Here is a 12579-nt window from a genome sequence, read left to right as displayed (position 1 = left end):
TATCTGGCAACTCGCGCGAGCTCCTTGTATATAATATTACATCTACTCTTTGCTCAGGCGTTCAGGTAACTTATGAGCAAGGCTTCGATAGATCATCTGGGACAGCACGACTTTGTGCACGCACCCACCCATCTACACAACATAAACTTGGTCGTGTCCATTTGCGTCAGGCCTCACTGCGAGCATCATGATGACAGTTCAAGTGAATAACAGCGATAGATTAATACATAGCTACAGCAATCATTAGTGTCTATGTTTGGTCCATGTGCACCGCCCTCACGGCGCCGTCGTCATTAAAGTTTGGTATACACAACCTCATTATTCCATAATTTCCAAAACGTCCGTCACTCTCCATCCAGAATGCCCCGTCGGGCTCATGTCATCTTCCTCGTTCCATTTTTGGTCCCATGTCCATATATTGGCGCTTCATCTGTTTCGTACAAACCCTAGCTTCTGCAGCCACCACTGAGTGTTGCCAAGTGAAGGCGAGTAAGAGTTCTTGCTTGCAAATAATAAACAAAAAGAAAAAAGGAGGAAGAAATGATAACCACCCCAGCCAGTTGTCTGTCCACAGCAGCCCACGAAATATTATACGCCTGAAACAAAAATGGCAGTTAACGTCAAGCCCGGAACAGAGTCGAAATGGAAATTGGTTCACGGCGAAAGAAAACAAGGCGAAAGAGAAGGGTTTCCGCTTTGTTTTCCGGCTTCTTGCAAGGGGGATGGAGGGAAATAAGTAGCCTTTTTAAACGCCAACCTGGGACATGTTTGGCCTACCAGAGCGCACAGAACCACGGAGACCGCCGCCGCCGCGGGCTTCCCTGACGGTGAAGAACAGGGAAACGCAGAAGCAGGCCCAGAGGAACCACATGAAAGCGGTGCTGGCCTGGATCTCACGGCATCGCTTCTCATTGTCGGAGGAACCCCAGCCGATCCAGCTGCTTGAGAGACCGGCATTTCTGAGGTTGCCGCAGTTGGGCGCGCCCAGTTTGGCGGCCAAGACGATGGCATTGATAAAGGTGAAGAGAGTGGCCAGGCCGTCGAGGACGAGGAGAACAATGACCATGCTAAGGCTAGAGATGATGGCCGCGGCAACACCATACAAGTTGGCAACCCACGAGAGAGCAGCGACAAACATTGTGAAGTTGATGGTGGCCATCTGGCCATTGTTGTTGCTGGCAATGACATTCCCGATGAGCGCCGTGATGAGCAGCGTCCAGAGGAGACCGATGGTGCGGACTACGGCGTTTATGAAGCCGTACATGGTGAGAGAACGGCTGAGCTGGTAAAATAGAGCGTCGAGTGGATGATGATGTTGGTATTTCAAAGGTTGCGCAGAGACCTAAAGGTGCTTGAAGCGGACGCGAGCTGTGGCGGTGCCGAGGTGCCAAAGTAGCGGTTGTTGGAGGACGCAGAAAAGTAAAACAACAATGACGGAGTACTGTGTTGAGGGATATGGAGAGCAAGGAATTGAACTTGCTGTAGTAGTGGGGTTGTTACTAGTATTGAATGGAAGGGGAGGGAGAGAATTTGAGAGGTTTGGGAATTCTAGGAGTTTCGGAAGTATTGGGAGGCAGGCGGCCAGCCCTTTTTGTCTGAAGCAGGAAGGAGCATTCGGTCGCGGCCCATCAGTCATCGGTGGTGAAGACAGCCAACGACTCGTTTTGTGTCCTCTGTCACTCTCTCTCTCTCTCTCTCTAATCTAACCTTGTCTGTGTCTGCGTCGCTCACTCTGGCTCTGGCTCTCGGAGCGATCGGCAGTTGCAAGGGAGCAATCCATCATGTATGACCTCACCAGGCTTGCCTGACGCCGAGAAGAGCCAAGAACCCAGTTTTTTCGCTGCTTGTGCCGGCCGCGTTGTCTCCGCAGAGCTATCCCAAGCTTCAACCCCAGCGTCAGCCAACCATAAAGGCTGTACTGGGCTCGCTAATCTACTTTTGACCAGCGGCGTGAATCGTCTGGTCGATCATCAACACCCGCCAACACCCGCCAAGGCATCGCTTGATGGGGCCGCTGTTCTAGGACGAGTGGTGTGATGCATCACCAAGCGCCCGTTTCGAGCCGCAGGACGGAGCAAGCCGCATCGTGGCCATGTGTTGCAAACAACTAACACAAGGCAAAACGGACGCCAGAGTAGAAACTCGATATCGAGCCATATTGTTCGGCTTCTACGGAGTACACTGGCGAGGCCACGCGGCAGGCCGGTTGGCGCGTAGCGAGTTGGCGAGCTCGTCCAGCCAATTCTCCAGGCCTTCTCGTGCCGCCGACCATGTCGATGAGGAGAGCCGCAGAACCCTGCAGCAGCAATATCTTATGTATGTAGTTGCCAACGGGTACAGCACAACATGCAACAAGTTTCGCTTGCCGCCAGCTGCCCCTGCTTTTGTGGCTGTGCCATGTCGAATCTCCCCAGTGTCTCCAGACTCACTGACGAGCCACCAGTGACTGGCAATCGTGGTTTCAAGGGAGCCGCATGGGCCCCAAAGGGTAAGTTGCGTGCGGACAGTTGGTACAATCATGTCGTCATTGGTCCTTGGCCAACGGCCTTGACAGTTATTGGCTTGCCATCCCAGCACTTGGTCAGCCATGGAAGTGTTGCGCTATCCGGATCAACCGAGAGGGTTTTCAAGGAGTCAAGGACCCTCCAATACCCGAATGCGTCATCAGACTCATCACCAGTCGTGGGCTGATGACAAGCTCTGGAACAAGTTGTTGTGTGCCCACCGCGCAACCTGTCAGGCTGTAATTCATCGTCTTGAAGCAGTTATGCCACTGCTTCCATCATCATAATGGAATCAGAGCTCCAAGCTTGTCAGAGCTAGCCTCAGCCTAGCGCCCACCGGATTGTCCCAGCACTACTCCGTCAGCCGTGCCGTGGAAACCATCGAGGACCGGTGCTCCGTCATTTGTCGGTGGGGCCGTCGGTGTCTGGCGCCGATATTTACCTCTACCAAGAGGCATTTCGACATCGGGAGTTGACTGCGTATGTGTGGTTTTTCGTCACCGACATGTGAGTGCCAGACGAGTGGTGGGTGCTTCTTTCTCCGATCCGATGCCTCAAGCGTACTGAGCAGCTTCTTCCAATTGAACCGCTCAAGCACATTGGTAGTATTTGGTACTAGGCTGACACGGTCAAAGACATGCTTCCAAGTTAAATACTAGTCATATTCAAAATCATACAGGCCTATACCTACCTGGGTGGGGATTGGTTGCGTAGGAATGCCGCTAGGTCTGCCAAATCAGCATCAAGCGGTTGCACAATGACAAACTAGACTCAAGTTTTCATCTAGCTGAGTAAACCTGACGTACCAGAGGCGCATTGCTTCCGGGCTGCTTCTATGAGCGTCTCCAGCGACAGGCTGCTGTGTTACATGAAGCAAAATCATTCAGCAATTGCGGCATTTGGCAGAATATCTCCAACATTCGTCATAAACTCCGTCTTTTTCACACACAGGGGGGAAGTACATGGTCACTCGGCATTGCAAGTACTCCTGGGCATGGACTTTGCCGCCATCTACCTAGGTATGTTGAACATGGTGTGAGAGACCAGACCATTGGACGATGGGGCCCTGCTGTGCTGATATTGATATTGTAGAATGTCACTGTCATTATGTAGAGGACCATGATCTGCTACCCTGCTGCCTCTGGTAATATATACCCAAGTACATACCTTGGGTAGGTAGTGCCCATGACCACGTACACGCCAACACAGGCTTTCTAAAATGAATTAAATACATTTTCTACTTTCCTCGCAGTAGACCGGAGTTCAATCCTGCTTTGTCACTTGATCGTGTACGTAGTCTATGGAATATAGGCAAGTTTGACTTTTTGAGGTTATCAACATATGTGTATACTCGTTGTGTAACCAGTCAGTCCGTCTAACCCATTTCTGTATATAAACTGCAGGGGAGGCGATTGAAGCATCTACCAGATTGTGTCCACCTCCAATACGACTTGCGCCTCGTTCAATACAGTCATGTCACTTTTTGCTATTTAATATTGGGCGAGTCTGGTGGAAATGAACCAAGCCAGCTACCCTACACTAGGCCTGTAGAACAAATGATTTGTGTCCGGAAAAAAAAAAGCCAGGGTATAAAATCAATGGCGTGTTATTCCAGTGCTCCTAGGTATAGTATGCTTATAATAGAATCGCCTTGCATGTATTGTAGCTTGATTTTTATTCGTGCCAAATAGCTAGCCCATTCACAATTGTAAAAAGGTCCATTGTGCACGTCTGCTCTAAATACAGCACGGTATAATGCCTACTTGGATACAACTACAAAGTGCGTAAAATCCAGGACTGTCTCTTTTCAACCAAGTATTATCAATAACTGCAATTCAACGTTCAAATCAAACATCATCTGCCGTAACGACATCGAATTGACATTTCACATTTTGCTCGTTACATTTCTCAGATGGTACGTTCTGCTCAAGTAGTACGTACATACATACATACATACGTGGCCCCCAACCCGATCTCAGAGTGGAGTCACGGGTGTTGCTCGGGATCCAGTTGAAACCGAGGAAACGTTACGGTTCGACTTGGACATGACAGTTTTTCTGGAAGCCTGTCGATCGAACAGTTTATTGCCGACTGACAATGGTGGACCTTGCAAAAGGAATATCTTGCCATTTTCTGCCAAAGCACGTCAAGCAATTTTTTTCTTTTTTGTCTTGCATCGATCCGACCCAAGAGTTGTCCGCAAATACACAACGAGTACGAGGTTCGTCTCGGAGTATTTTCAAAACCCTACATCCGGCACCTACCGGGTATAACCATGTTGTCACCGCACGTGAGCATGAGTCAAGGTGTTGACTGCTGCCCGGTATGCCACGGCGCAAGCAACATCTTCCAGGTCCGCGGGCATGTACATGGCTACCCTTGATGTCGATACGCACTGCTCTAGCCCGTGCAGGCGCGATAGCCGCACCAAGTTTCTCGCCGGTTTTATATCCCGTCAACACTTGGATTGCTTCAACGGCAATGCCTGACTCGTTCCACGCCGCCAGCCAAGACTCCCTCGGCGACACGCTCGTTGTACAGGATGAAAAGGGAAAGGCCTTATGCCGGCCACTGTTACGAGACCAGAAAGATGCAAGGACAAGCTGACGAGGCTGAAAGGCCGGAAAAGCTTAATAAATGATGGAGAAAAAGGGACAGAGAGAGAGAGAGAGTTGAAAGGCAGCAAGATAAGCTCACACTGACTGACCCCTGGCTGCATAACATGATGCCGAAATGCACACCATACATACTACACACGACAAGAAGAAGGCTTCCGAAGGCCCAACGCTCATCGTCAATGCGGCCGCATCCGATATTCCATTGCTAGCCGAAAACCAGCCCGTGACGCCAAACCACAACAGGGCCGTGGCTTCAAGAGTCTGCCTATCGCATCACATCTGGCTCGCACCAAAGTACTACCGACACAAACAATGCGCTGGATAAGATTGGGTTTCATCTTGTCCCAAAGTCCATGCCCTTTCGCATAAGCGATGCGCGCTACGTGAAACGCACAAGGACAGGTTTAAAGTTTATTTGCTTTCCGGACATGGACGTTGCTGCTGCTGTGCCATTCCGGAGGCGAGGCTCCGGGGCCACGCCTCAGTCGGGCGGGAGAAGGCCAGATTCGCAATGCAGTCTTGGGCGCGGGCTGCCGACTCTGCTGCGTGCCGAGCGACGAGCGGCGCGCACGGCGCACGGCCAAGGTATTTATTTCCGTCTCCGTTTGGTCAAGTTTCATCTGATTTCACGACCCTATGTATAGAACGGAATCGCTTTGCTGCCTCTTCGGAATCAAGCACCATTCTGCTCCTCCTTCCTTCTCTGATAGAGCGCAAGGGGGGGGGGGGGGGGGGTTTCGGTCCAGGGACTTTGTTCGTACCTGGCCGAATGGGTTCCTCCGGTTTTGATCCAAAACCTTGGGTCATACGATGGACGAGCCTGGCTCTATAGACACAGCGTCTCATAACACGGCCTCTTCCTTCGTCGCCGTTTGGGAAGCGAGAGGAAGAAACTCTAATTCCGCGCAACCGCGCCGCCCTCCCACCCTCCCTCCCCGATGCCCGATGCGCAGGAAAGAAAAGAGAAGGATAACTCGGGCGCCCAGGATGTCCCCAAACCTTGTGATGGGCAAGCCAATTCGGTTAAACTCTAAATGATCTCGTCATCACCACGGCCACCCACCCCCCTCCAGTCCCATACATAGAGACTACAACGCTCCCAATCCTTCTCGTCTCATCCCTCGCCGCCGCATTACAACATCATGCTCGCTCATAATACGCAATGCCTGTATGGTACACACAAAAATAAAATGCTAAAACAAAACGTTCATGCACAGGATCCTTCTCTACCCTGTGCCAAACTTAAAACTCCGAGCACAACGTGTTAGCTCGGGGAGTTTATCCAACACAATCCCACACACCCATCATGACTCTTGGAATGCGTGCTGCTCGTGACTTGACTCCCATGACCCTTGTATCGACGATACTCGTACTACTAGTAGTAATACCTCCAGAGGGAAGGACGTCTAGTATGTACTATAGTACTGGCCCTATCAGCGGCTCCCCCTTCCCTCCTTGGCCCCCCAAAACGGCATTCTTCTCGAAGCATTTTTAACCCCCCCCCTTTTCCCGGACTCCACTCCCAAATTAAAGTTTTGCGCCTGTCCATCTCTGTAAAAATCGGGCACCTTGTGGAAAGCCAATTTCAGGGGTCAATAGCCAGTCAGATAACCACGGTTAAATGGTACCTTGACTTGCTTGGAAAACAGCACGTGATTCATGTACCTGTAGCCCTGTCAGGTACACAAGTGACTACCTGGCAAGTACATTGAATTCATCACATCAACACACTATTCGCTTGGTAATGGTCTTGTCCTTCTGGACATATGGGGCAGAGGGACCCCGCAAGGTCCTCGACCCTTAACGAGGTCAATATACAGTTATGTACATACTACACACGTCGCCCTCTCAGCAGCAACATTGCACCGACAAGCGGCCAATCAGACACGCAAATCTTAATATTATATGTTATGTACAAGGCACAACTGCAACGTCGGCAAGAACCCCGACCCTGACTGAATGCCCACGCCCCGTTGGGAAATTTTGGCTTTATTTCATTCCCTGCCACTCGGACTTGATTCGGCTTTGGCCCACGTACCGGAGCGGATTCAGGAACCGGAATGCAAGGGAAAGAAAGGGGAGAACAAACACAAAACCACGGCTGTTTTTTTTGTTGTTGTTCCATGACGCCACGAAAACGGCGAAACAGCATAAAAAAATAAAATAAAAAAGGTTCAGACCATTCGGTCCCCCGTCCGTCCGACCAGCAACGAGGGACAAAAACTTCCGGCGCACGCGGACCGTGAGCATCAAACCTTAACCGCTGGCTGGCCTCCTCGTGTATCCTGCTCAGCGTATCTACGTCAGCGACTGTGTATTTTTTTTTCTCATCCACTTGATGACAAGAAAAGAGAGAGAGAGACACAGGGAGAGAGAGTCAGAGTCGTCTCCCTTCTCGTATGTATGTAATATACTTTTCGCCAAGACCCTGCGAGATAATAAAACGGCACCTGTTTTGTAAAAACTGCACTCCGTACATACATGCATGCATGCATGCAGTACCGCTCGAACATTGAATCGACAAAAGCGGCAAATTTACGCTCGTTAAAGCAGCTCCTCTGCATCATCGGCCGACCAATGTCTCCTGCAAATCGACATCGAACAAAGAGGCCAGGCCAGGCGCCCGGGCTTGTCCCCCATCGCTGCCGCTGTCCTTTTCGGCTATTGCTCCAGCCGGCCTGGGAACAAGGACGAACTCTAATTCCTGTGCCTTCACCAACCTGCCCTGCCCTGCGCCATGCCGACCAGCCATGCCGACCAGCCATGCCGTCGCCCGTCTATGGTACACCACTGTACTCCGTACTCTACTGCACAATGCATCTTGTTGTTTGCTCGTGCGGGTATATGCCGCCCTTGCTTGCTGGTCCCCCTTTTGCCGCGCATGTATGTACAATGTAGTATGCTACGCCGCGACTTGCCCCGTGGGAAAAAAAAAAAAAAAAGGGCAGTCGACCAGACCCCAAGGTGCCGGGGCGTCTCTCGCTTGGTGGCCGCACAGACAAACGCCAAACTGGGAAGGGGGAGGAAAGGAACACGGTGCTTGTCAACCGCAGAAGCCCTCTGTTACTACTTAGTTGCTTGCCCTTTTTTTTGCCCTATCTTGGTCTTAGCTTGAGTAGTATCCTCCCCCTCCAAGCCCATGCACTCGTGGCATCTAGATCCACCATTGCATATCGGCAGTTCGTGTGGCCAAAAAGCCAAGTGCAGTCAGTCCCAGTCCCGACCTGCACTCGGCGAGGCACAAGGTCAGCCACGTGAAGCAAACAGGTTTATTGTACATACATACATACTAGCTGCATTCTTCCATTCTTTTTCTTTTTCTTTCTTTTAGTAGTATTTTATTTTGATCGTGTCTCATGCACCCCAGATCTAAATCTGGCACACCTTGCGGCGTAGGTTTTCGACTTAATCTGCCCATGGTAGTACTACCATGACTTCTCCCTGTCGCAGATCTTCAGTAAAAGCAACCACACAGACCACAGACTTATGTGTGTAACGCAGGTCCAAGGACTATTGACGTCTCCGCGGCTGCCGGCAGTTATTGAGAACTGTTAGCCCTGGCCCGCCTAGTCATGAATGACTCCAAACGCTGCTTTGGAAAAAAAAAAAAAAAAAAGCCTCCGGCCTGCATCAAATGGGCGTCGCAGCTTATCCAAATCCCACATCATGTCTCATTTTCAACAATCTGGCGCCACCACCGACACGTCCTCCCGTGCACCCCATGCACGCCATTGCAATAGAGTCTAACGTTTCATCTGGCCAAGAGCTCCCCTTTTGTCATTTCGTCTGAGCATCGAGAACAGCAGGTCAGGGTTTCACAGTCTTGATTAATAAACGTAATGCTGTCTAATGGGAATAGAGTGTAACACCACGTAATAGATGCGTGCACCATGGTTTCTCTGTTTAGTTCCATCTGAAAATGTTACAGAGAGATGAAATTCAATATATACAAAAATGGAAAAACAGGAGGACAAGTTCATAATTCGTTATATTCTTGCATAAGCAAAGTCCGTATCGTATGCATTTATACCAAAGTGGCGCCATCAGAGGTTGAGTGATGATGAGAGAAAGGACGAGGACGAGGCGCTAGGGTGGTTTGTGCCAGTCAGTGCCCTTGGTGGCCAAGCTCTGCATCGCAGGCTGTACTGGCGAGTAAGCGTGAATGAGGGAGTGCCGCAATGACTCTCCATCTTGGATGGTTGCCGGTATAACATTGTCGTTTGAAATAGAATTGCCGGCACGTGGAGCCAGCCTCGCAAATCACCACATCGGACCACGCTGTGAACATGTTGAGGTGCGACTTGGTCTCTGGGCACCAAGACTTCGGTGGCAACTTGCCATTAGTCTGCCATCGCTGTCGCTGTCGCTGTTCATCGTGCCTTGGCTCTGGTGCAACCAGCCATCAGGGCGATTGGCGAGAGGAACCAGATCATGCTGCTTTGGGAAGTCGGCCGGCCAGCTTGGCAAAGCATTCTCTAGGATCTCCCAGTCAAGTCCTGCAATGGCAGTCCAGGGGTAGACCTGGGGCCGCAACGGGTCGAACGTTGGATTTCGACAGCTGAGGGGCCGCCGGCAACACAAAGAGACTCGTGGGCTCTGAAGTGGGGGAAGGGCGAACCCTTGGAAACCAGGGAACCTCAATGTCACCACGCCCGAATTTCGAGACCCGGGCGACATTTTGGCTGCGATCCAGTCTAGCCCTGCGCCCCGGTACGAGTCGAGGTTCCTGCCCTGTGTTTGTACGTATGTACATACCGGTGAGTGCTTTGGGCGCATTGCACATTGACCTGACTGCCACGGCGAGCGAGGACCTGATTTGCCCCCAAATGGCGGTCGTCAACTTGATCCGGCTTTGGACCGCTCAGCAATGAAGCCGCCTGGCATGGTCTGCATTGCACATGCTCTTTTTTCTTTTTGGCGCCTTGTTTCATATCATCGGCGGTCTCATGACCTCTCGAGAATGGCCTGATCGATTACTGGTGACTTCAGGTGGTAATGGCCGTAATATGCGCCTGTCAGAATTGGGATATGTCGGGACCAGCCTGCCTTTCTGGGTGGCCACATGAAGCTAGTGCAGTTTCTGGCGCCAGCCAGAAAAAGAAAGTATGGGAGGGTGAAGAAAACGAATAGTACTTTGCCAACCATGCCAGGGACCTTTGCGCCTCTCAAGCATGGCAGTTGTCCCAGTATCGTTTTCGAGCCTCGACGGCATCGTTGTCGCCGATGAAACGGTGCTGGAAGAAGTTGAAGACGGCAAACTCGTCCCTCGTCATGACGTATGAGTTGGGCTCGGCCTGGACCTTGCCCCAGATTTGAGAGAGAGCACCCTCGAGAATCTTGCTGACAGTAGGGTCCGAGGCCCCGTCCGGACTCTCGCGAGCAATCTCGAGAGCTTGGGCTACCGCAGCATCTTGTGAGTTCTTGCCACCCGGAGCAGGAGAGCTGCTCGCGGCAACACTCATGACGGGGGTGTCTTCACGGTGAGGCATTGGGCGGTAGTGAGGGGGGTACGCCTGGTGGTGTTGACTCTGGTGGTAGTGATGGGTATCTTGAGCGGCGACAGACAACATATTTTGAGAAGAATGGTCCCAGACGGAGGGCGAACCTCTCATGTATATATGTATGCGGGTGCTTTGTTCTGACGGTATGTATGGGCGGTTAAAGCGCCTTGGGGATGGATGCACAGTGTGGGTACAAGATAGCGGAAATGGGAAGTATCGGCAGGGGTGTTATTAATACTTTGGGTCGAAGGCCAAGATGCGATTTAAAAAACACAAGGACCAAAAAGGAAGTCTCCTCCTTGTCAGAATTGTCTCTAGTAGAGAAGCTCTCTCACCGAGGAATAACAAGGGGTGTGGCGTGTATGTCAAGGTGTTGACCAAACCTCCCTAGCCCTAGCTAGCCGGCACTGACTGGAAACTGGCGAGCAAAACGGGCACCGTTGTGAACCGTGCTTTTCTATTCTCTCCTCTTTTCCGTTGCTTGCTTGATCGCGGCTGACGACACTAAAAGACGGAGACTTTTCTCCCAAGCACAAGGTGGTGACAAGGTAGTCTGTCTGTCTGTGAGTTTGTCTTGCAACGCTGTGTCAGCCTTGGGGTAACAGTCTGGCTTGTTAGGTGCAGGAGACGGCGTTTATAGTACGCTCCAAAATGGACTCAAGATTGGGGAAAGAGGAAAATAGTGGCATATGCAGAGTTGCTTGGAGGGTAACCGGGGGGGGGGCTTGTAAGATGGCTGCAGGTGGACGGGATGGGTCGTTCCAGGAATCTGGTGCAAGCACTGGGTGCTTTATAGACAACTTAGCACCGGCAATCTTGCCATTGCAATACCCAGAATGGCCGAGGCGAGGCTCGAAAAGCCGGGAAAGGGGCCAAAAGTTAAACAGCGCGAACCCGAGTAAGTCGACGTCGTGGCAAGTATACGCCGTGGCTGTATAGACAACGCCGCAGCAACGTTCGGGCCAAGGGGCTGGATCAGAGAATCCGACAGTGCTTCCCCATTGTTACAATGGTAATAGGAATGTACCAGCAAATTTACCAGGCGTTTCGAGCCGGCCATCTTCCATCGGGTCGTGGGGCAGCCATGCTGCTGTTGGCGACACACCTGGGTGCCTGGACAAAATAAATGCCCAGCCAAAGTATAACTCCATGTGTGGTTGTAGTAGTACTACCGTCTGCAGCAAGCCCTGTACAATATGCAAGTACTGCACAGCAGGGCGGATATGTGAGATAACTACTCCGTCCTCCGTATTAGATACCCGTGTCAGACTCGAGCTCATGGATTCGCCCCTCATCCGTCATCATTGAGTTGCACTCAAACAAAAGTTACTTGTCCTCACATGACACGTGTGTTATGGAGAATTGTGGCCTTGGGTTCGTGGCTCAAGAACCTAAAGCCCGTGATTAAAAATAAAACTCTCGCCGGCCACCGCGGGGCAGTCGACGATGGCGACAGCACAGCCCAGAGCAAAAGTCTATATGCCCGGATCGTAAGGCTCATTATGCTTTTGTGTCTAGGCCTCGCCGTTGACTTGGTCGACGATTCACTACTGTTGGAAGCTCGGGAGGCCATGACGAAACTGGCATCGGTCCGTAGGCTAACTAAAGCTCTGGGGTCATGACAGTGTGGCGGCTTTTTTGGCCAAAGCCTGGCATGGGCAGCCACAGAGCGGTAGCGCGGGTGTGCCAAAACCCCAGGCTCTTCCCGAAGTCTGGTACGCCGTGGTCAGTTGAATCTGCGGATGGGTGATGCAGTCAGGCAGGTGGCCAGTCAACAATCTGATTATCCGCACCTTTTTTCGCTGCAGCCTAGTGTCTGAAGAGGTTCTCAGGCACCACGTCGATGACGATGCGTCAGACCCCGCTTCATCTCCCGACATGGCTCCTTCGTGTGATTCCATTGCACTGACATGCTCTTGACGCTGTTGCTTTTCCGGCACCCAGTCATCCGTCGTC

The 12579-nt window shown here is 51.5% G+C and overlaps 2 protein-coding genes across 2 annotated transcripts; both read right to left on the bottom strand.

Moving 5' to 3' along the window:
- Window positions 1-745: 745 nt before the first annotated feature.
- MAA_02941 (non-classical secretion pathway, nce2 component) lies at window positions 746-1264 on the bottom strand (the record flags this gene model as incomplete). The annotated part of the gene is made up of 1 exon (XM_007820939.1): window positions 746-1264. The coding sequence occupies one exon, from the start codon at window positions 1262-1264 to the stop codon at window positions 746-748; it is 519 nt and encodes a 172-aa protein (XP_007819130.1).
- Window positions 1265-10287: 9023 nt separating this feature from the next.
- MAA_02940 (uncharacterized protein) lies at window positions 10288-10692 on the bottom strand (the record flags this gene model as incomplete). Its single annotated transcript, XM_007820938.1, has 1 exon — window positions 10288-10692. One exon carries the CDS (start codon window positions 10690-10692, stop codon window positions 10288-10290), a length of 405 nt encoding a protein of 134 aa, XP_007819129.1.
- Between the last annotated feature and the right edge of the window lie 1887 nt (window positions 10693-12579).

This window comes from Metarhizium robertsii, assembly GCF_000187425.2.
Source record: "Metarhizium robertsii ARSEF 23 chromosome Unknown MAA_Scf_4, whole genome shotgun sequence".
Taxonomy (NCBI): Eukaryota; Fungi; Ascomycota; class Sordariomycetes; order Hypocreales; family Clavicipitaceae; genus Metarhizium; species Metarhizium robertsii.
This window is presented reverse-complemented; position numbering and strand designations above follow the sequence as displayed.